We start from the raw sequence: 24,743 nt of genomic DNA, 5'->3' as shown, positions 1-24,743 counted from the left end.
GCCTCATGTATTTGAATAACTTTTGTAACAGTTGTGCAATTAGGTGACTCAAAGATTTAAGATTGAAAATGATACCTGATGAACTTTCTTCACTTGAGGTGTAAGTGCCTTTCCCCAGCAACAGATTGAGCATAGTTGGAGAGTTGGCAACCTTCAGTGGGGTTTCCCCTCTCCTGTTGCTTTGACGCGGGTCCCCTCCATACCGTAAAAGTAGCTTAACCACCTGAAAAGGATAAAACTTTAATGATTTTTTGCAATTTTAAAGGTAATATCAGCAACTTCTCAAGTGGTTCAAAGCTTAATAGGATAAAGAGTACAGAATTAATCTTCCACTTCAAAGTTGTTATTTAGTTACGACGAAGCTAGAGCGGGATTTTTGATGGACAGAACTTTTCCACACCAAAACCTCCAGACTTTACTGACAGCAGACTGGGTGATGTGGCGTCTCTGCAACCAATTTTAGTAAAATGCCAAAAGCCGTGTAGAGGTGAGAAAGTATGATGGTCTGAAGCTGCTTTCAGGCCAGGAGAATCAGAGTGAGACAAATTCTAACATCTGCAAAATAGCACCAAGTAAGGGGTGGTCTTCAAAATGTTTTCTCAGTGGGGTTGTCTAAAAAAGATTCTCAGATACTAATCAATACTAAATGTTTAATTGGATCAATTTGCGACAGCATTGATACCAACAGTGCCATCTTAACCTCACACAACACTGCTGCAGACAGGCAGGAACACTTTATTGACACTGGTGGTGATTAGTCTTGGATGTCAAAGATCAGCAGCAAAATTAATTTGATTATAAATCTGATTACACCATTACTTCCAGATGCTCCCTGTGGACACCTTTGTGGCCAAAAATGTCTCATTGACTTCTATTAAAACAACATCAACATCTCATTTCAATGCCATTACAGTATAAAACCATGCACGGCCAGCATTTGATTTTGAAGAAAAGTAGTGAGATTTGACATTTTTACTGTATTCCACTGGTGCGTGTACCTTTTTGCAATGAAGGTGTTGAAAGGGTAGAAAATTTGAGGACAGTTCAAGAAAAAAAGACTAGTGGTACGATTCAATTTAACCTGGTATTTAAACAAAACCACATCTAAACTCACTCTGTAGCCATCTTCTCACTTTTAAAACTCAGATTTTAATCTGACAAACTTGTTTTGATGGATCACAAATGGGCCACTGATCATTAATATTTTCATTCTTCTGAAGCCTGAAAACCTATTTTGTTCTTTACTATTAGCAACAATGACACACGACACCTTTGGCGGATTTATTTTTACCTTGAAATGTCCATTATTCGATGCATCATGTAGAGGGGTGTCATCATCCAGCCCCTTGGTGTTGACCTCTGCTCCGGCTGCCAGCAGCTGTTTCGCCACATCATAATACCCCCTGTTGCATGCTTCATGCAATGCAGTCCAGCCTGAACACAAGAAGAATTATAGTCAGAGAAGTGTAAACTCTAAATGAATCAATGGTACACTGCTACACACACAAAGCAAAGGCAAGCATAAAACAAAGATGCCCTTACCTGCAAAGTCTTTTACATTCACATCAGCTCCCTCGCTGATGAGCTCCTTGATGCGGCGTACCTCTCCACGGATTGCTGCTCTGTGCAGTCGAGTCTCTCCTCTCTCATTCCGTTTATTCACTTTGTCTTTGGTTTTAGATGCAGAGTTTGGCGTTCCCTTCTGACCCAGACTGGACTGTGACTGATGCTTTGGTGTTGTATCTGTAGGTAAGACATGCATATTTCACTTCAGTGCTGCAAGAGTCAGTCACACTCTTCTGGGAGAATTTACTCTAACTGTTTTTGTTTTGTTTACTACTTCTACTGTGAACAACAAGGTGCTATAACTGCTTACAGCCAGAAGGGGGCAATCCAACTCTAGCAATAAACAGCACAATTGCTGAACCTACTTTACTTGAGCTTATTTCATCACATTTACAAGATTAAATCCAATCCTTAATCACATTTACATTATTGAGTTTGTACAGCTATTGTCCCAAATGATATTTGAAACACACTCGCTTAATCTATGTCCATGCCCACAGGCAGGCAACAAAGAAATTAACATACAAATAAAAGCAGTTATAAGGTAGGATCAAACTAATTCAGTCTCAAATGTCAACAATGAGGGGAAAAAGTACAAACTTGTAACAATAGTTATATTTCACAAGTCTGAAAAACTTCCAGCTAAATTACTGTCGATCAAAAATAAAGTACAATTTTTGCAGAAATGGGAAGGTAGTAAACTTATAATAAGAAAAATAATCATCTAACACCAGAAAGGATAACTCAACACTTTCTCTGTTGTCATTTAGCCCAAATAGTGAGATTACGCCATCAGCTCCAGACGCAGTACAAACAGAAAAGCTGGTTTCATTTCCTTATGTACGGAATTTTATAAAAACAACTCCACTACTGTGGCGGCACGAATATGCAACCATTAAAGCAGCTAAAACAAAACACATATCACTGACATCAGAGGTTTAGATTCCAGCTAAGATGTGAAATAATTTTAACAAAGTGGTTCTGTTTAGAGGGACAGTATGACTGAGAAAATGCACAAAAACAATCAGCCCCAGCCTACAGCCCACCCTCACTGGTCTGCCATGCATGGATTCTACATATAAAGCTCCCTCCGATCCTTTTTTTCCCCAATGTCGGCTGTCCGTCCACAGAAGACGTGGCCTAAATGATAAACACGCACCTGGACTGTTGACGGACTCCTCAGCTGTCATTTGCATGAGCAAGGCCACCTGCTGCCGCTCGGAGAGGGGGTACCCGGCCCGGATCCCTGGCATCCCCATTCCAAACGGCAAGCTTGCCTTCCGGGTGTTGGTGGGCTCTTTTTTAATGCGTTTCCGCTCTGGACCTGGTTTCTCTGTAACGAGAGAGGAGAGAAGCAAGGTTAATATCGCTGCATGTGCAAAAAGCTGCATGATCATTCATACACAGACACACACAAATCTAATCTACTGATCCATGTGGTCAGGGAGAGTAACGGGAGCCTTATTAGTGCTACAACAGTAGAAGACATTAACTGTTATGAATTGGCAATTTTTAAAAGAACACTAAAGGCTCACAGCAGTAACACCACTTTCAAATGTTTCTAAAAGACAGATTATTAAAGTTCATAAATCAATAAATAACTAGTAAACATTCACTATGACACATCTCCAAAGGTGTTTTATGACTTTCCAGATCAAGTATAGAGTACTGTAGATCAGCACTGAGTCCAAACAGCTTCTTTACTGTTGGCATCAATCAAGTAAGTGTCATGTATATGTGAGAACAGCTGCTTTCATAAATGAAATTCAGACAATGTCAACATAATCTGACCGAGGGAATCAGATGTGGGCATTATCTGAAGTTGTCCTTTGTGACATGGTCAACCCTGCTTAGTTTTGGCAAGGACTGGCACCAGTGTACAGAAAGCAGGAGGCGGCACACACGACGCCCACACACTCCCATTGAATTCACTCTTTTAAAAAAAAGAAAAACTACCTGATCTATTCTCACAAGCACTAGACTGGTCAAGACTGGCTGCCAGGTAATTCTGAGGAAAGTTCAGGGCTGCACTGCTACGTGTGAATAGAGATTTACAGAGCGATAGAAGGTACTTTATTCTTCCCACAGGGAGGCATTTCTATATACCAGGGGCAATCTTTCAGTCACCAAATGAGCAACAACAACAAAAGCATTTTGTCAAACCAAAAAACAAAACCAAAAAAACAAAACCAAAAAGTATTCATTTTTATCAATAATCAATGGGTTTCTCCCTATTTATTTCACACATTTTATCCTCTTTTTGAATTTCCATAGCAAACCCTTTGCTACTTTCCATGACCTAAACGGGCCTCTGTGAAACAAAAACAAAAAGAAAACAAAGACTTGCTCGCTTACTGCATTCTGTAAATGCAGCCGTATGTGTGAGAGGTTTGTTGGCACCAGTGGGCGACTTTTGTGTTATTACCCAGCTGCCCTTAAAGAAGGGAGGGGCCAACAGGCAGTGTGTTTATGTCTGTCTGTCTCCAAGCCAATCAGCCAGAATGGACGAAAAAAGGAAAGAGGGTGTGACTTGGCACAACCATAGTTATTACGAAATAGCTGGTGTACATTTCAATTCAACATGGCCTTGCCAAGGTCACCACATGCCTGCCTGCCTGCCTGCCAGGATTACTGGAGACACAGTGCTACTGGACAAAAGCAGCTGCTCCACAAAGACACACCCAGCAATTATTTTCAGTGGCAACATACCATCTGATGACCCATACAGAGGGTAACGCTACACATGACTGCAGCGCTTCATTACCGAGGGGGTATCAAACCTCACAGTCATAATTCAAGCAACAATACAGGCCTCCGGTCATAGGGAGGAAGAAGCAAATTCAGACGTGCGTGTACAAAGACGCTGTGGACCAGTAGAAGGGTCTGAGTCTGATTTCTGAGCAACTTCTCTCACTCCCAGACTGGAAGCACTGCAGGCCACAAACACAAGTAAATAAGGCAAGAAGGAAGCATGGCAGCGCAGCCTTCCGGTGTCTAAAAACTTTCCAGGAAAATATTTTTCCACTCGCAAGTACAGGGCTGATGAACTTTCACTAACATCTGTGAATACTTAAAGCTAATGTACCCTCCACCCCTCTTTGATACAGTCTCACGTTCCCCAAAGCATTTGCCATTTAGACACATTCCTTCTGCTAAGCCTTTAACAGCAGGGACCACAGAAACAGCCCAAACATGTTTTTTTCAGCAGCAGAACAGAGAAAGAGCTAAGCTAGCTTTTCCAAGCTATGTTTATTAGACTGAGAAGCAGGAAGGCAGTTATTACCCAGCTGCACTTAAAGAGATCTGCTGCTAAACATACAAGACCCAAGTCTCTAATACAACCTTCATCACCAGTGGCAAAAAAACTGTCCTTCTGCGATACAGATCAGACTCTAGGCGACCACTCTAAACAGAAAAGAAGCACTTTCTATAAATCCATGCTGCATAATTATAATCAAATACAGCAGTTGCAGGAGGTATGATCACCATGTTAAAGGGAAAACTACAAAAGAAACACTAGCGAAGCAGCAATAATTATATTGTGAGAAATATGAGCATAAAAAAATATGCTCTTTCCATTCATGAAGGAAGGAATGTGACTTTGCTTTCACTACATTTTTGTCTGGTTAATCATCGTGGGAATTTTAAGGAAAGATACGGATCAAAATATTTGAAGAAAAAAGCTTGGTAAAATGCAACTGTGTTAAATTATCACCACACAAGTCAAATTAACATGTCACATGTGGATTTCTGAATTAAAGAAATTAAACACAGTATGTCTGTCTGCTGGATGTCTATTTAGGCAAAACTGCAGGGCTTTTATGTGGCTTAGTAAAATGATATTACTCAGCTTAAAGACAGGGTTGAAACCTTACTCTCCTCACTGCCTGAAACTTGACTAACAAGATAAAGGAGGAGGAGACTGAAAAAGGAAGGAAAGCTGGGTAGGGACTATCACCCCATGACTAGCCTGCCTACCTGAGCCAGGAGGGAGGGAACCACATCAAACACAAATGTCGGGATATAATGGGGGCAGATTCTGATATGGTAGACAGACAATATGACAGTGTGAGCTAACGCCAAAACAAAGAGACTGTCTGCTTCACTTAGCCAACAGACACCATGACAAGAAGAACCGCTCCAACCAGCTAGACCAAGTCTGACCGTAACGCGGGAGCATCGAGCAATGTTCTGTTTAACGACCCAAAAAGTCGCATAAACAGGAAGCTAAGGGAGAAGAGGCAGGAAGTGGCCAACAGGATGTTTTCTCAATGATTCGCACTGAGCAAGAGAAAGTCAGAAATGTATAGAAAGAACATCATGTGGTGCAGGACGCTCTGTTTGTCAAACAGATGCAGTCAGTGAGTGCGCCTTCTGTCTTTTGTTTTTACTCATAAACATCGTGAATCTGGGAAGATAATCTATGCGTTATAACCAATTAGCGAGAATACATGTGTGCACTGAGGATCCTTGCACACCACTATCTGTTTTTATGACCTGTCTCAGCCAAAGCTTCTCAGACATGGCAATAATTAATATCTTAGAATGCTGCCAAAGAGGACAAAATGACTCAGTTTGAAAAGAGTAAGGTGAGCTGAAATTTCAAAAACACAAACAGAACAGCTGATTGAGATAATGCCAACCACCCAGTCACATATCTGCGTCCTTTAAGTCTGCCCCTTTTTACATCCCCATCCCCAAAAAGGTAGTTGCTCCTTTTTTGCATCTGCCAGTAGCTGCGTATACTAATATCCCTTTTTCATTAAGACCTACTTGGCTTGACGTGACACAACTCAAGTCATGTAACTGATGCGCGTGGGGTAATTATAGCAACTCAGCCAAAAGTTGTTATTCTTATGTGACACAACACAACACTGTAGGGCGTCGAGGTGATGGTATATCTGCCGCTCTGCCTACAGCTTTTTTCCCCCCAGACTCTGAGACCATGGTGTTGGGCTGCCAATTCCCTCGTTGGGTTTAAAAAAAAATTGCAGTTTTAATTTTTGTGAAGGAGTCGCTCTCATGTCATATTTTCACCTCAACTCAGATCGCCTGGAACCTGGGCTTAGTGCCTGGTACCAGACACTACCACCTAATGGAGCCAAGCCCAGCAGAGTAGGTACTAATTGAAAAGGGTTATAACTCAATGCCCAGACACAACCGTGTCAAGCACTTTTGTTGGTTACATCGTGGACTCTACAGAGGTTTACAGCAGAAGAAGAAATTAAACATCAGAAGATACAAATTGTTTTCCAGTAAAAAGAGCAGCAGCAGGAAGAAATTTGGTATTTTCCTGCCTGCCCGTTACAATCCACGAGATTGTAACGGGCAGAGAATCCACGAGAGACGTGTGCGGACTAACTGAAAGACGTAGGCGTAGCTGCAGCATTGTGCCCCCAAAACACACTGACAGACCCTGTGCTTAGTGGGTGTATTCACAAGAGCTCCACCCCCAAATGATGTCATATTTCAAATTGTTTGGAATAGAAGGTCTGTGTATTTACACAACGCTGAAAATGCCTGCAGTGAAAAGATATTCAACAGCAGCTGAGCCGTGAGGAAAGTTCATGTAAAACTGGGCTAACTGACAGAATGCCATCACACAGTATACTATCGAATGATATTAGCCAGATGGTAATGGTCAATACTGATGATTATAAAAGCAAAGAAGGGATGGGATACACATAAGACACACCGTGCCTGAATAAAAAAATAAACAAAGACACAAAAAAGACCCATACTGGGTGATATAATTTTGATTGGAATATAATAGAAGGGTATACTGTACGAATTTTAAAAAACGTATTAATCGTGCTCTCTAAACAGCTATATTTATCCGTCACCAGTGTGCAAGCCACAAAGGAAATGAGCATTGGAAGAGAGGCACAGATTAAGAAGGGTGGGGGGGGCTGTGACGTGTTCGAGGTGTAAAACTTTGCAGAGAGGTTAAAAACAGTCCCAGTAGGGTCAATTGAAAGGCCACAGACTACAAAACACACATATGTAGAAACGCCAATTTTCATGCAGGTGGAAGTCCAGGTTAACAACACACATTTTACTGCCCCCATATACTACCTGGGTAGCTACCGCTAACAAAAATAGGTCTGTCGCTATGACACAATGCAACCTAATAAACTTCTCACGTGACTGGAAAGCGTGCAATGCCAGGAGCCAGCTAATCTTCAAAGCTTGTACAGTGTGTAAATCTTAGAAACTAACACAATATAGCTCAGATCAGAGACAAAGAAAGGCAAGGCGCTGGAAGACAACATGAAACTATTAGTATACTAAAAGAATTTCCAGCTAATGTTCCCGTCTTTAGATTTCGCATCTCGTGTGATTGAGGTAGGGTGAAGATTATCTCAAGATAAAAAAAACTAATGGATAAATAAAATGAATTCAGCAGAAGAGATTAGAATATTAATGCACAACAAGTAAACATTTGTGAAGAAGAACATGAAATAATCTTGCAACTTAAATGGAAGTGAAGAACACGCATACACAAATGTCCAGAGATTTAAGACATATTACAGCCTCTCAAACTTTTTAATTTATTTATAATTTGCTTAAGTTGAGGAGTAATCACATACAACATTATGTGTTTACAAAATACTTGTCCAATCTTGCTAAACACATCCTCATGCCCTAACAGTCATCTGTTGCATACTTGTAGTTTTCCTCTTGTGTGTGGAGAGGAAAGGTTTTTTCCCCAAGTGTAAACACTGAACATGAACCAATTTAGCAACTCACCCAGTGCTGATGAAGACTGTTACCAAAGCCTCTAAGCTGGACCATTATCAACAAACTAAATCCTGAACCCTTAAAGCCCAAAGTCAAACAAGCGTGAGGACTAGTCCTTCTCTCCCTAATTAAAAGAAAACAGCTGGAGCCTTACCAAACCCAGGCCTGGTCAGGCTTGTATGTTGCCCAAACCCCCACTTAATTGGATCATGATTTTGTGTGGTCTTCCTCTCCTTTTAGACTATGATTGTAGGTACAAACTCCTTGATTCTCAAACAACCAGCTAATTCAAAGTTGGGAGCACTTTCACTTCACATAGGTCAAGCCCTGTTCGCACACCAGTGCTAACTACTCTCCGTTCTCTTTGATTTCCGCACTGAGTGCTCAGGTAGAGTAGAAAAGCGCTATATAAGAACCAGTTGAGTCTATACAAAGTCACAAGGTGATCGAGATGCAGAAACATGAGCGTAAACACACAGCAATACAGCCTTACCTGAGTCAGAATCTTTCTGGTCTCCATTTGCTCCAGCAGTGAAGGGCAGCTTCCTTTTAGAGGCCTTTTCTTTCATCTCTTTGACCCCATCATTGCGATCCAATTTGGGAGTCTTGTTTGATAACACCTTATCCTGTGAAAGCAACAAAACACTGGGGTGAGCAAGTGTCTTCATCAGAGCAGTGCACTTTATTTGTCTACCTTACTTTAAAGTCCTAGAAGCAATTCCTGACTCAGCTGCCACCTTGAAAACACCCTCAGGCACATTTTGAAGCATTAATTAAATTAACTTTAATTTCAATGGTCACCAGGAAATAACATCTGATAAAAGACTGCACAAGTTTGCTGACCGCAAACTCCGTTTATAAAAAGCTTTTCCCCCCTGGAGGTTATACATCTACCACCATATTTTTAAGTCGCCGTGTCCCTCTTTCATAATGTCTCTGGCTATACCTTCCTACTGAATTCACTGGCCTGACTCTTCTAGCTATTAAGAGCTTCTCAAAGCAAAAGTTTTTCCAGAGTTTCCTCCTAGATTCCTGGCCACAGTAAAAGAGCCAGGCACAGGGAGAGGAGGCTAAGCTGACGCCGGCTTGGCTCTGGGGTCTACAGCTGCTGGAAACAATCACAAACCCCTGTGTATCTGCTATCAACAGATGTAAATACTTATGTGTTTGCCCAGCTTAACTTAACGGTTGTTCTGTGTTTGGGTGCTCATGCAAACTAATTTATCCAGAATACCTTTTTTAAAAACAAACAAAAAGACCCCCACAGACCACAAACAGTGGAAGATGTCTACAAGTTGTTTATGATGTCATCTTCATAATAGTTTCTTGTGTGGTAGCAGTAAATAATTATTCATTATTAAAGCTACTTTATGTTGGTCCCTTTCTTTAGGAGTCGCCACAGCTGATGGATGCACATATGTGATTTGGCACAGATTTTACGCTGGATGCCCTTCCTAATGCAGCCGTTTCATTTATCCAGGCTTGGGAATGGAACTGAAGCTGGGTTTGTATCTCTTACAACGAGCTACTAACAATTATTCATTATTAATTTATATACATTTTTAACTAGAATACACAGAATTCAACACAGAATTATTTTTAAAGAGGAAAGCAGTAGCTTCTCACTGAGCAAATATATGAAGTCAAAGCCATACGCTGCATTCCTAATTGCAATACATTAGGAATCAATTCAAAGTGGACACTTAGAGATATTTGTAGATGACAAAAACACAATATTAAAAGACAAGTGTTGCATCTGTGTAACAAAAAATGTTTTTAACGTGTCCCCCAGTAATGGACCTATTATGCTTGATATTTTGCGTGCTGATTTTGACATCACATAGTGTGTTGTGTGACACTTTGCAGCGCTTTGGCCATTTGTGCACCTCAAGATCTTTGTAACCTGGCACGTTGTGCCGTGGCTGCCGCAGCTGGGTTGAAGACACGAGTGTACGATTGTGTGGAAAAACCTTTGCAAAACAACACCCGACAAAGTCTTTGCTTCCGTGTTTTGACTTCTTCTTCTGTGGCGATATTGTCTGAGTGGTGACACCTATCGCTCAGGAGAATACTGCAGTGGTTTCCTGCGCCTTAACGGTGGGTATAAATGTGAGTGACTGTGAGACAAGATTGGGGCCGTGATCATTGCGACCACTGTGGTGGGTTTATCAGGGATTTAAGTCATGACTCATGTATTTAGGTTTCTATATTTAATGTACTACATGCTTATGCTAAGGAGGTAGAGGAAGTCAGCTGCTGATTGGAAGGTTGGTGGTTCGATCCCTGGCTCCCCCAGTATGCATGCCAAATATCCTTGGGCAAGATACTAACCCCGACTTGCTCTCCAATGCATCCATCGGAGTATGAACACGTATGAAGGACAGTAATGCACTGACAGTATAGATTACAGTGCTTGGGTGAAAGGGTGTGTATGGGTGAATGCAGCGTGTTGTACAGAGCACTTTGAGTACTCCAGGAGAGTAGAAAAGCGCTATAAGAATCAGTCCATAAACAACAACAAAAATAAAATGAAACAAAAGAGAGCTGATACTGTTTATATGCTAAAAATGGGACATTGTTGTGGCATTAAAAGGATACCATGCTTTTAAAGGATCTTTTTTTAAAAATAAATGATATTACCTAAAAAGAAAAGTGTTTTTCATAATTACATTATTTGTCATGTAAGGTTCTGGTCGGTATCGTGAAAGTCTAAATGTACTCTCTTACAATACAGTAGTCAATACTGGAATTTCAGCAATGACTCCATGTATGATTCAGACGACACCATCTGTGATTAAGCGTTCAAAAACAAAAAACAAAAAGCATACACAGGATTCAGCACAGAGTGAAAAATAAAAAAAATCAGTCCACTATAGCTCCCTATAACTCCCTATACAAATGCTCAAGCAAAACTTCTACAGGAAGGATCTAATCATTTGACGACTCCGTTAACTACACAGGTTTAAGGACTCATAACGTAAGATGCAAGACAGAGGTGAGATAACGTACAAACAGACGCTTTAATTCACCTAATTTCTCTGTCCTATCTTCAGTACCCTGCTCATCTATCTCTATCCTGAGGGCAGGTTTTCTATTATGTATCAACTCTTTGAACTCCTCCCCCTGCCCTGCCCCAGTCATAAGACCATGATGTCATGGTACAGTAGAGACAAACAGTGTCAGCTACAATGAGCTGATCTTTCTGTCTGCCCGTCTGCATCCCCGCTCACTCCCACAAAGAGAGAACACACCATTTGAGCGAAATTATGATGCATACGTTTAAAGCTACAGTACATCTTAAGCATGGAAAACACTATGTGAATTATTTCTTAAAGCAAACAAACAAACAAAAGAACCATCATATAGCTCTGGTTAACTGGACTGGGGAAAAATGGTCAATTCACCAACTCAAATCTCTAAAGTTCAACCGGGTTGATTTTGGAGAATTAAGTGTAAGCAAAGCTTTGACAACTCAAGACTTTCCTCTGATCTGCCTTCACACGACACCCTGTTTGGTGGTCTCCTAGCAATGCGTGCTCTCTTCGTCTCACTCAGTTTTCCACCCACCCCTGTTCGCTTCTTTCCCTCCCTCCCTCCATACCAGAGTCTGATGCAATCCTTTGCAGAGGGTTGTAAATCCATGCCTGCATAAGCTGTACCTCTGCTTTCTACACCTCTCAGAGCTGCTGCTGGTAGCTGAACAGTTAATACACACATGACATCATCAAGCTGCGCCCAAAACTTTGTTCCAACACAAACAGTGACGACAGTATCTGTGTCAAATTCAAGGTAGTGAATACGTCATAACTGGGCAATAAGGTGACACCAATTCAAAAGCACTTCAGACATGTGACTTAGGGCTTTTTAAGACAACAAACACTGAACCCAAGTCTATTATGCAATAGTCCATTATTTAATTAAGCATTTGTGCTGAAGTCAAATGCAAGAACTATAGTTTAATTAAAAGGAATCTCCGTCGAGCTGTTTATCAATCATTAATAACTACAAGATACAACTGAGAGTAAGAAGATTACGCAAGTACAAAGACCTGCGCAGGTATGTTGTATTAAATAATAGCTCAGTCGAAGATGTGGCAAGAAGAAAACAAAATATAGCAAATATGCAGGACTGGTGGAATAAAGTATTCATACCACAATATATTGTATCATTTGTCTTGCAATACAGTACACATACCAAATGCAAATTTTTTATTAAAGTAAGCATGCAGTCTATATAGATTCCCCTACTAAATCACAACTTTACACCACTTATTGTGGCGACACTTATAAAATCTGTACAAGTCAAGTAAAGAGACATTAACCAACATCAACAAGAAAAAAGTCAGGGAGGGGGAATCGCAACCTATCATGAGTTGATGACTAGTACATGCTGGTGCCCAAGCTACAGTATGGTTTGGTCTGTGATTTTAGTCTGTTGTTTGGTTGCCAAACCAAGTAACATGAGTGTAATGCTTTGTGGCTATAAATTAGATGTTACCGTTATGAAATTAAAAATAATGGGATACTTTTTAGCCTGTTGGTAAGTGGTTACTAGGTAGCATGTTAATGTCATAATATGCAATAAAGAAATAACCACTGGCAGGGACCTGAGATAAACCATTTTCAACTTCAAGGCAAGTGAGTCAAGCAACTACTAATGAGAGTAAAACAAACTGGTGTTTAACATATGACCTGGTAGTAAAAACATATAGGGTTATCAAGGGAATTAAGCACCAATTTCAAAGTTTTAGTGAACAGTGTGGATGCAGATTAACGTTCATCTGTGTTGCAGGTTTCGTTGCTGAACTCCTGATTGTGCAAAAAAAGACAGACAGAGATTTGATGCCTTATAGTAAGCTTCCTACGCCTGATATATAGTAACACAAACATTTTAGGCAGTAAGCTAAAGTGAGTTTGAGAAAGAAATTTTATTTAATTTTATTTTTGTATTTTAAAAGGTACTCGTCAGGGAGGTTTTTCTTGAAAAACCTGCAACTGTTCCTCAGTGGATTTAGGACATCCCATTTATGTCATCCCAGACTGACTTTAGTGTTCTAACAAGCTCAAGATGTAAAACACTGCACTGATGGGAAAAGCCCAACCTAAAGAGCATCACCTTATTAACATACATTATAATGTATGCACAGAAAGGTTAGAGAGAAGTCTGAAGTCCAGAACTGCATCACATGCACACATGAACTTCTCAAATTAAAAAAAAAAAAAATCTGCTTCATTCCCATTTTTCTGTTTGATTTAACTTTTGCACATACCAGTACTTATGCATTCATGTGATTTGAACATACCTATTTTGATAGCCCATGTTGTCAGAGAGGGGACAGTGCATAACTATGCACAGGTTTCACTTTTGCCCCATTTCCATGTCATGGAGTCAAATGACATTTGCAAAAAACAGAATAAAAACCAATCAGATATCTTACGTTCTTCTACAGTACCCTGGCTTTGGGTATCTGCTGATACCTAGTAGCGATCCAGTGAGTGTGTTGAATTATTACACTGTATTTTTATACTTGGGAAACAACTGGGGATCTATATGTGTAAGGCAACATCAGTCTTGAGTCAACGCTATCTTTTCCGACTTAGAAAAATTAAATGCAACAAATAAATACATCCGCAACTATAAATTAGCTGAATTGGCTGTTTTTAGTGAAATAACAAACAACAACAGTAAAACAGCAAAGAGATACAGTGGGGCAAAAAAGTATTTAGTCAGCCACCGATTGTGCAAGTTCCCCCACTTAAAATGATGACAGAGGTCAGTAATTTGCACCAGAGGTACACTTCAACTGTGAGAGACAGAATGTGAAAAAAAAAATCCATGAATCCACATGGTAGGATTTGTAAAGAATTTATTCGTAAATCAGGGTGGAAAATAAGTATTTGGTCACCTCAAACAAGGAAAATCTCTGGCTCTCACAGACCTGTAACGTCTTCTGTAAGAAGCTTTTCTGTCCCCCACTCGTTACCTGTGTGAATGGCACCTGTTTGAACTCATCATCTGTATAAAAGACACCTGTCCACAGCCTCAAACAGTCAGACTCCAAACGCCGCCATGGCCAAGACCAAAGAGCTTTCGAAGGACACCAGGAAAAGTATTGTAGACCTGCACCAGACTGGGAAGAGTGAATCTACAATAGGCAAGCAGCTTGGTGTGAAAAAATCAACTGTGGGAGCAATCATCAGAAAATGGAAGACATACAAGACCACTGATAATCTCCCTCGATCTGGGGCTCCACGCAAGATCACATCCCGTGGGGTCAAAATGATCATGAGAACGGTGAGCAAAGATCCCAGAACCACACGGGGGGACCTGGTGAATGACCTGCAGAGAGCTGGGACCAAAGTAACAAAGGTCACCATCAGTAACACACTACAACGGCAGGGAATCAAATCCCGCAGTGCCAGACGTGTTCCGCTGCTGAAGCCAGTGCATGTCCAGGCCCGTCTGAAGTTTGCCAGAGAGCACATGGATGATACAGCAGAGGATTGGGAGAATGTCATGTGGTCAGATGAAACCAAAGTAGAACTTTTGGTATAAACTCAACTCGTCGTGTTTGGAGGAAGAAGAATACTGAGTTGCATCCCAAGAACACCATACCTACTGTGAAGCATGGGGGTGGAAACATCATGCTATGGGGCTGTTTTTCTGCCAAGGGGACAGGACGACTGATCCGTGTTAAGGACAGAATGAATGGGGCCATGTATCGTGAGATTTTGAGCCAAAACCTCCTTCCATCAGTGAGAACTTTGAAGATGAAACGAGGCTGGGTCTTCCAACATGACAATGATCCAAAACACACCGCCCGGGCAACAAAGGAGTGGCTCCGTAAGAAGCATTTGAAAGTCCTGGAGTGGCCTAGCCAGTCTCCAGACCTCAACCCCATAGAAAATCTGTGGCGGGAGTTGAAAGTCCGTGTTGCTCGGCGACAGCCCCAAAACATCACTGCTCTCGAGAAGATCTGCATGGAGGAATGGGCCAAAATACCAGCTACTGTGTGTGCAAACCTGGTAAAGACCTATAGTAAACGTTTGACCTCTGTTATTGCCAACAAAGGTTATGTTACAAAGTATTGAGTTGTATTTTTGTTATTGACCAAATACTTATTTTCCACCCTGATTTACGAATAAATTCTTTACAAATCCTACCATGTGGATTCATGGATTTTTTTTTCACATTCTGTCTCTCACAGTTGAAGTGTACCTCTGGTGCAAATTACTGACCTCTGTCATCATTTTAGGTGGGGGAACTTGCACAATCGGTGGCTGACTAAATACTTTTTTGCCCCACTGTAAATCAAATGAAAAATAAAAATGTATTTGGGTCGTTCTTTTAAATTTTTTGCACTAATCTCATTAGGTTGCTGCATAATGCTCTTACAGCTGCACTGGTTGCTCGTCTTCCTGCACATACATGCGCTTACCATGAGGCTGACAGGATACGGCTTAAATGAAGCAATTTTTATGATGTCTCTTTGATTGAACTAAAGACAAGTTTTTAGCTGTATCAACTCACTTGACCCGTTTGTGGTTAACTAAAAAACTTTTGCAAACATTAATAAAAAACAAACAAACCCCAAAACAACAACAACTATTGGTGTAGCAAGTGTAAAATACTTCTAAACCATATTGCTTTGCTTTTAAATTCACTCTGGCTAGCAACCAACACGCTACAGCTGAGGTGTGGCAAAGCAAAGCCTGAACAAGACCACCAAAGATCACCAAAAACCAGTCTGAAATATGGGAACAGCACACCCCTAGAAACATACATCAATATTTATATTTCCATGGAATGAGCTGGGACAGAGCTTACCATACAATCAAATGTGCAAAGAAGAATCTTACTCTTTTTAATTATTTCATTTACACACTACATTCTACTCATTACTTTGGTTGTTAAACTAAAAGTAAATACCTATAAATTGCAGAGTGATGCAACACATACATTGCTCTACTCCACAGTACATTTGAGATGAGCTCTGTAAGCTGACAAGTCAGAACCTGCCTCCAGCTGGTCCACAGAGCCAATGCAAAGCATGGTGTGACTGGTAAACAACAACATTAGTTTGGGACAGAAATCTTTTTGATGTTGCGTAAGGAACTGTCAAGCTTACGGAGATAAACTGGTAATTACTAAATAACTAAACTGATGTGAGCGTCTCAGGTTTATGACCAAAAGGTCAGAAAGTGCTGTTTAAAGGGAGTAAATGATTTCTGCTGAAGACCACGTGTCTTTGTCATTCAGTTCAATGATGATCTAAACCCCAATCTAAAACTAATTTTGTCATTACTTTAACTCATGTTTCTCCAAGTGAAACAGGCTTTGTTGCTGTGCACTGTGTTTACTGTATGCTTTTCAATCTTACCTTTTTCCCACCTTGCTTTTCCACCATGTCGGTGTTGAGTGGGAAGTGGTCCAGCTGGGGGGTTTTAGAACCCCCACCTTTGGGCATCGTTCAGCTCTCCCCACGCCAAGCTTCATTCACGCTGCCATTGCATCGTCATCAACCGTCTGGAACAAAGAGAAAAACAAAATGGTGTGTGGATGGAGGGGAGGGGGAGTTTAGCACCTGACGTTTCATTGAAAACACATTTACACACTGCCAGACGATGCAGCCATTAGTGGTACATCAAGCACTCCACTTTCAACCATTACACCCCTGGCTCTGGAGGAAGAGCATTTAAAGAGGGAGGAGAGCTGCAGCTGTGGCAGGCAAAGGGCTTATCTGTTCACCAGGCAGAACCCAAAGAGCAGTAAGAGCCGCCTGAATACTTAAAAAAAGTTGTTAGAAATCTCTGTTAAGTGTAAACCCAATCAAAGTACAATTACTTTTAACAGAGGCATGCTATTCATATCAGCTACATCTTAAGTGCTGACATACTAGAATTTGGGAATGACAACAGGGCAGACTATGTCCAAGATATTGCATAATGCACATGTTGTGGGCCTTGGAACAGCTGAGGAATGTCTTTAGAAATTTAACCGGCACGTCTCAACAAAAACCCAAACAGCTACTTACCGCCAAAGCTAGCCAGCCCTTGTAATTGTGGGCTTTACCCTGTACTAATTTATGGCATCCTTGCCATAGTGACTAAGGAAGGTGATCCATTGTATTACAGCAACAACAACAAAAACAATCATCTCTGGTATAAGTGGTTTTATTGTAAATTCACAATAAACCATGAGAGTTCTGTACAGTTTATTGTCCTCTGTGTTCTTAGTGTCTACTTTGCCTTACGTGCAAGTACACAACAATATGTGCATTACTATCCACTGCCTTTCCTTCATGGCCGCCTGCTTCACAGGGCCATGAATTAATCATACATTCCTTTCCTCAATTCTCTCCTCTGTAATGTACTTTCTCTAAAGAGTGCGTCCAAATGTGATCATCCCTGTGACTGACTGAGTGAGTGAACAGATGAGGCCATGGCTGCATTATTTTTTCCCTCTACTTTGAGACACTGGCACTCCTATCTTCCCTGGCGCCACTTCCATCTCCACTCCACTCCCCTCCCCCCACCCTTCTTCCCTTCGCTCTGCAGTTATCCTATTCAAAGACTGCTATTTATATCCTTCCAGGCAAGTCAGTCAAGTCAAGACAGCCAGCCAGCCAACCAGATAGGCACACAACTGCAGTGGACGTGCTGACCCCCTTTACAGCTGTAAAGAATAAGACATGAGAAACACAGCAAACCACAGGCACCTTCCTCACTCGCACAGTTCATTGTTAGTCCCTCTTTGCTACTGGTAGGCACTTGCTGCAATCTCCCTCAACTCCCACCTCTCACCACACCAAACAAAGTGACAGGAAGGTCGACCGCTCTCAGAAATAAACAAACACTGCAGCCACGCACAGACACACACATTAAACTGGGTCAGCGAGGCTTCTAGAACAATAATCTGCACTATTTTGGGACTACTATGATAGATGATAATAGCAACCGAGCATTTCGCTGATATGTGAAACACAAGAAAATGCTGTTTGCAAGCTTGCAGTCACACAAAGGCACACATGGAGAGGAAACCCTGTTCAAAACCAAGGGGCATCATTTCCTGTGTAATTTCATGCCAATAACAAGACACCCAATATCTGCTGACAGTGTGTCTGTGTTTCGCCGCTGAACAGTTGATTAATTTCATATGTCCATTTATGAGTGTACATACAAGATTTCTACAAAATGTCACTTTGGGATGTTTTACAACCAACAGACAAAGTCATTTTCTCCAAGAACAAACTGCAAATTCATTCAACATTACTAAAGAAAATGAGTGTTTGATTAACATTACACTATTTAGTTTAATTTCAGCCTTTATAAGATGATGTGTAATGGAAACCAGACATTACTAACTTGGCAACCACTGCAAAAACTACTCCCACTCAATTACTTGGTGGGTTTTATCTACATATTCAGAAATGTAAGTGATCATGAGCTTGCATATAGTGGGAGTGCGTTAAAGTGGTGCTGAATAGTAATCTAGGCCAGCGAACAAAACAACTTTCAGGTGTTTTGAGGTGTTAACGGTTGAAAAGAAGTTTAAGCATTTGCTATCTTTAAGGTGCCAGAAACATTGGTGACCCATAAGGAATGATCAGGATTTCTACATTGATTAGTCATAAAACGCGGCCTTCAAACCGGAGACAAATGCAATATGATAAAACACACTGAGAAATTCCACACGGTACACTTTTGTGCCACTGACTTTGCCTAAACCTACTTGGTGTCAGGTGTTCCAATTAAGGAGATGAGATTGTAAGTGTGGCTTAAGAGGTGTCACTCCCTATAAATAAAGGCATACAAAGTCTGATTACTGTCAAAGCCGTGTCTTTTCGAGAGAGATCAGTTGATGTGAACCATGGCAAGATTGCTACTACATTTTCAGGCTAGAAGCATTTACAAATGGCTAGAATTCAGGTCCACTACCTGGGAATGGGCGTCCTGTAAAGAGCACACCAAAAATAATCCCAAATTAGGTGAAAAAAGACCAAAAGGTAACAGCAGAACAACTGCACAAATCTCGACAACTTGTCCACAATAAGAAGAAACACTGAATAAGAATGGTGTTCATATCAGGACATCGCAGCACATCTGAAAAGACTCTCCAGATATTTCACAAGACTTGCTGGATAATGTTGCTAGATAATATTCTGTGGACATGTGAGATCAAAGTTAAACTTTCTGGCAAAAACCTAAGGGACTTCCAAACTGGAAGAAGAAATTTTTTTTTTCAATGGAATGTCACGACACAAGACCATGACCTCAGTTTAAGGCAACGAAAGACAGGGTTACAGAGCACACAAGAAAGTTAATAATAAATTAAAAGGATAATTTTAGAACAAATCCCTTAGCTACTTGTGACATAACACGAAGAGGGCTGTTCAACCAAAACATCCCAGAATTATTAATTAACGCACTCGATTTGTAGTGAGGAACCGTCCTCACGTCTTCCTCATCTCTGTCCTGTTACTCATAAGTAGCTGCAGGATAATCTGAGGGTTTTTGTTGTGGCTGTATGAGTTACTAAATTCAACAGTTCATTTACATTTTCCAGCCTAGCTTTTGTTTGTGTTTTACAAAGTTTTGTCAAATGTGTTTGTTGTAACGGTGTCCCATTTCAATTCTCTTCTCTTCACAACTTTTGGGTTTGCAAAGTAGATATATAAAATATGCATTTCAGAGACAAATCATCTGTAGTTACATTTTTAATCAACGGGGCAATACATTTTAAGTTTATAAGCAACCAATTAACTGTTGCCTGCTGACTCGCTCCCTGACATCAGGGGTAGGGAGAAAGAAACAAAAAAAACACGCACTGCACTGTTGAGTTTTAATGTATTATGCATGACGTCAGCCAAGTTAGACGTGGCCATGGAGATAACTGCAGAAAGGAGTGGTGAGTGTTGAGCCAGAGAAGCAATCTCTTCTAAATGAAGGACCGGACCTGCCAGTACTACTCTCCAAGCTTCTCTCACCCCTGAATAAACACACACACCATTCTTTCTATGCCCCCTGTCCCTCTCTCTCTTCATCCTCCTGTAGCATCCTCTCTATCCCGAGCCACTCCCTCTGCGGTCAGATGGAGGCCAACACTTCAGCATATTGCAGCATACCATGTGCATACTTGCAGAAGCACTGGGACACATCACAAGCACACTTGCACTGGCATGAGGTCAACTTCAAGAGTTAGTTTACAATGGTTTCAAAGCCTACAAGGCAGATAAAATAGAAGAATGGACATAAATGCAGTAGCATTTAATAAAAGGGCACACAGCTGTGAATTTATTTCTTTTAAAGCACAAGGGACATTAGTGTGCCCGCTCATACAAAATTAATGTTCTATTTAAAGATAATGTGTACAGTGACACACATGGAGTTTTCTTATCAAGCATATAAGAAGTGCTGTTATATAAATGAAAATGCTATTGCATATATCTGCTGCAATAAAACTGCAAAACACCTCAACCTCAAAGGCTCACAGACCAAACTCTACCATAGCCAGCACAACCAAGCAGCTGCTCTAATACAGACAGACAATTTTGATTATGTATGGGGAAAACAGAGACATAAAGACACAAACAACTATAGCAGAGGTACAGGTGCAGATTTGAAAAGCAATTGTTTGCCCCAGCCCCGCGCCACTCCCAACTCTCAATGTACACACAAAAACACACCTCAAATTTTCCACTCTGACAGCTGAACAGTGCAGCAGCTGCACACAGGGATGGGCATGTTGCTGTGTCTGCCTGTGCTCGTGTTTGTGTGCGTCGTGCGTGTATCGACCTCGCTGCATATTGCACAATCAGATACGAATCAGCACCGCGCACACAAACACACACACACAAACTGCCAAGCAGTCAACTCGTATCTTGATGTTGGCTAACAGATGTGCCATGACTTCTCCATTGTATCATAAATGGTGAAACAAGTGTTATGCAGGTCAAATGTCCTCATAGCAGAGATGCTCAGGAGTTGCAGTTGTGATTCTTTGCATTCTGGATCTATAGCTCTAGTAAGATCAAGGCCTTTCAAGTGTACTCAACCAAAGACACCAGTTCAAAATAATGCCTAAGAACAGATACTGACACAGCCTTGATTTAGCATGACTCACCCCTAAATACTGTGATACGTTAGAGGATTACACAAACTGGTAAAGCAATACAAACTCCCTTTGGCAGAAATGTAATGGTGAAAAACATCTTTTAGCATCTATATTTAAAAGATAATAAAGATCTTAGTTGGGAGCACAAATCCTCATATCTCCTGCTAGGTTATCCATTTGACAATTCATGGTGAATTTACCAGTTACAATTCCACATAAAAAGTGCTGATGCAAAATACATTTTCAGCCCCAACCTATTTACCTCAAATACAGATTTCTCACCAGTAAAAAAGCCACAGAGTTTTTCCACACTTGGTAGTTATTGGAAAAAGCAGACCACTTAATTTTGAGTACAAGGAGAAAGCATCTATGTTTGTTTATAATGAAGAACTTTATTTTCTTATTAATTTTGAGGGTGCAATAGGAATTTAAGTTAAAATTTAACACCAAATAATCATATTTATTCTGCCTCGCTTCCCATTATTTAGATTTGATATATATTATTTAGATTTGATATATATTATTTAGATTTGATATATATTATTGTATTTTTATATATATATATAAATAAATAAATTAGGGGTGCAACGATACACAAAATTCACGGTTCGGTTCGGTTCGATACTTTGGTGTCACGGTTCGATATTTTTTTGATACAAAAAAATGTTCATGCCTTCTTAATTTGTCATTTATTAAAATTATGAATATATATTTTAACTCAAAAGTACAGTTTTTAAATTTAACCCTAACCCTTGTACGTGTTTTTTATTTTGACAGCGAATGCGCACCTGCGGACCACTTATGTGCAGCCCTGGTTATTTAGCTCGTCATATTGCAGCCACAGAAATTCTTTTGTCCATGAAACCATAAAGCTGCACTTTCTTTTTGCCTTATAGTCTGATTTGTCATAACTTCTCCGTTTTGTGGTAAGCTTTTCTTTGGCTGTCACTTCTTCACCCTGACCTGTCTTATTTGGCTCAGCAGAACTGAAATGCTTTTACACACTCACTCACATAAGCTCAGCGATTCTCTGCGCGATCAACCTCTCACATGTTTAAGCTGCGGGAGATTTCACTTGTCATGTTTGCATAGTAAGCTAACGATTAATAAGACGATGTCAGAGGAATTGGTGCACAAATTATCATCACTCAAAGATCAGTGCTGTCGCTCTCTATACACAGTTCGCACGATTGCAAAGTGAAAGCAAAAAAACAAGCGCAAATTCAAACACGATTTCAATATGTCACATATTGACAGTGGCTCACCGATGCCAATGACATAATTACCCAGCTACATTTCCGAAAGAATGCAAAAGCATTGACATATATTTTTCCTACAATAGCCCGACTGGAAAAATCGCTAGCTCCGGGACGTCGGGCTAGCGATATTGCAAGCCCTGTATCTGATTGAGGAATCACTCATCTTTGGAAAAGAGAGTTTATTACAGAGAAATGGCTCTTTCCAAAATAAAAGCTATACTATCCGCTTCTTCTGGGCTATATTCTCAGCAGCATAAGGAGAATCATGTGCTAACAGCTGTCTAAATGACTCGGCTAAAGTTAGTAGCATGCTTGTTGTTTTTGTCTTTGCACTAGGATGATGTCGGCGTAAATGTGCAGTCATATTCGTTGTGTTCCCACTAGTGCTTTCAGGTTAATCTCGTTGAAATGACCTTAACGCCGCAACACGGCAAATCTCCGTTAACGAGCTACCGCCGATCGCCCCGTGCATGGGGCTAGACGGCCAACACGTTAACGAGCTAACTGTGCTAACACACTAGTTCCCACCCATGTAATTGAGCATTGTGTGGCACATCCAACATACTGTTTTACTTTAGTCCATGACTCGCTTACCTTCAGGGTCATACGCCACATGAAAACCAAAATAATTCCAAACACCACATCTGAATGAGGGTGGGGGAGGTGCCCTGCGCTCTTCCTTCTGACGATGCTGTCTGTGTTGAGCGCTCAGTGGATCTGCGCTCGACAGTGCAGCCTAGGCGGAGTAGTCGAACACAGATTCACTGAGCGCTCAACACAGACAGCATCGTCAGAAGGAAAGTTGATAAAATAAATTACAAATGTTGTATTGTTCGATACATATGCGTACCGAACCGAAAGCACTGTATCGAACGGTTCAATATCGATACGAATATCGTTGCACCCCTAATAAATAAATAAATATATATATATATATATATATATATATATATATATATATATATATATATATATATATAAAAATATATTATATATATAATATTATTGATTATTGATTATAAAGCATTATAAAATCTTCAAATTATAGATAAAACCCCCCCCCCCGTAAAAAACAAAACAAAACTGTACCAAATCATTGTGCCCTAGTTTATGTATGTGCTTACCCTGCAGTCTATTGACATGCTATGCAGCAGATAAATCTACAGAAAGACAGCAACAGCAGCAGCAGCAGCTAGCTAGCCTGTTTGGTGTGCAAATAAAACCAGCCTGGCTCGGCTGCTGTATCCTGGCAACCAAAGCCCAGCTTGGCTGCTCAGTCCCTGACCTGGGCCCATTCACTTCATTATAAACGTGTGTAGAGAAGAAGAGAATGACACATGAACACGCACACACACACGCACAATCGGGTGATCGTGGCTCAAGAGTTGGGAGTTCGTCTTGTAATCGGAAGGTTGCCGGTTCGAGCCCCGGCTTGGACAGTCTCGGTCGTTGTGTCCTTGGGCAAGACACTTCACCCGTTGCCTACTGGTGGTGGTCAGAGGGCCCGGTGGCGCCAGTGTCCGGCAGCCTCGCCTCTGTCAGTGCACCCCAGGGTGGCTGTGGCTACAATGTAGCTTGCCATCACCAGTGTGTGAATGTGTGTGTGAATGGGTGGATGACTGGATATGTAAAGCGCTTTGGGGTCCTTAGGGACTAGTAAAGCGCTATATAAATACAGGCCATTTACCATATGTGCTAATGCAAAAACAAGCACAGAGAGAAGATGCATTATGCGAAAAAAGAAAATACATGCCTACAAAAGACGCAGAATTACTTTGTGCATAGTGCTGTATTAAAGAACTGTGATTATCTCTGCTTCTGCGGGTGGAGGCCAAGCTTCTACAGTTTTATTAAAAAAGAAAAATAGAAAATCACACATGAGATATGCTAACTACTTTGCATTTTCAGCAAAAAAAAAAGTTTCTGGTAAAATACGACGTTATGAGATGTGAATCTTTTGTGCCTTCTCTACTTTAAAGTCAATGTTATGCTTAAATGCTGATTTGAGGATGACCACATCTGGATATGACAAAATATATCTGAAATGTGAGTGGGAGTGGTCCT

General features: G+C 40.8%; 1 protein-coding gene across 2 annotated transcripts in view; it reads right to left on the bottom strand.

Moving 5' to 3' along the window:
- Nucleotides 1-24,743, bottom strand: part of ankrd11 (ankyrin repeat domain 11) — a 120,624-nt gene that overhangs the window by 12,913 nt on the left and 82,968 nt on the right. For both annotated transcript variants that reach the window (XM_080885874.1, XM_080885875.1), the window contains exons 3-8: nt 16,688-16,833; nt 8,801-8,933; nt 2,726-2,899; nt 1,543-1,743; nt 1,292-1,434; nt 76-223 (exon numbers count right to left, since the gene is read on the bottom strand). In XM_080885874.1, the coding sequence (XP_080742000.1) occupies nt 76-223; nt 1,292-1,434; nt 1,543-1,743; nt 2,726-2,899; nt 8,801-8,933; nt 16,688-16,774 (886 nt within the window). In that variant the 5' untranslated portion in view covers nt 16,775-16,833. The remainder of the gene's footprint in view (nt 1-75; nt 224-1,291; nt 1,435-1,542; nt 1,744-2,725; nt 2,900-8,800; nt 8,934-16,687; nt 16,834-24,743) is intronic.

This window comes from Rhamphochromis sp. 'chilingali', assembly GCF_963969265.1.
Source record: "Rhamphochromis sp. 'chilingali' genome assembly, chromosome: 6".
In the NCBI taxonomy this organism is placed as follows: domain Eukaryota; kingdom Metazoa; phylum Chordata; class Actinopteri; order Cichliformes; family Cichlidae; genus Rhamphochromis; species Rhamphochromis sp. 'chilingali'.
The sequence above is the reverse complement of the archived record's forward strand: the minus strand, read 5'-3'. Positions and strand labels throughout refer to the sequence as shown.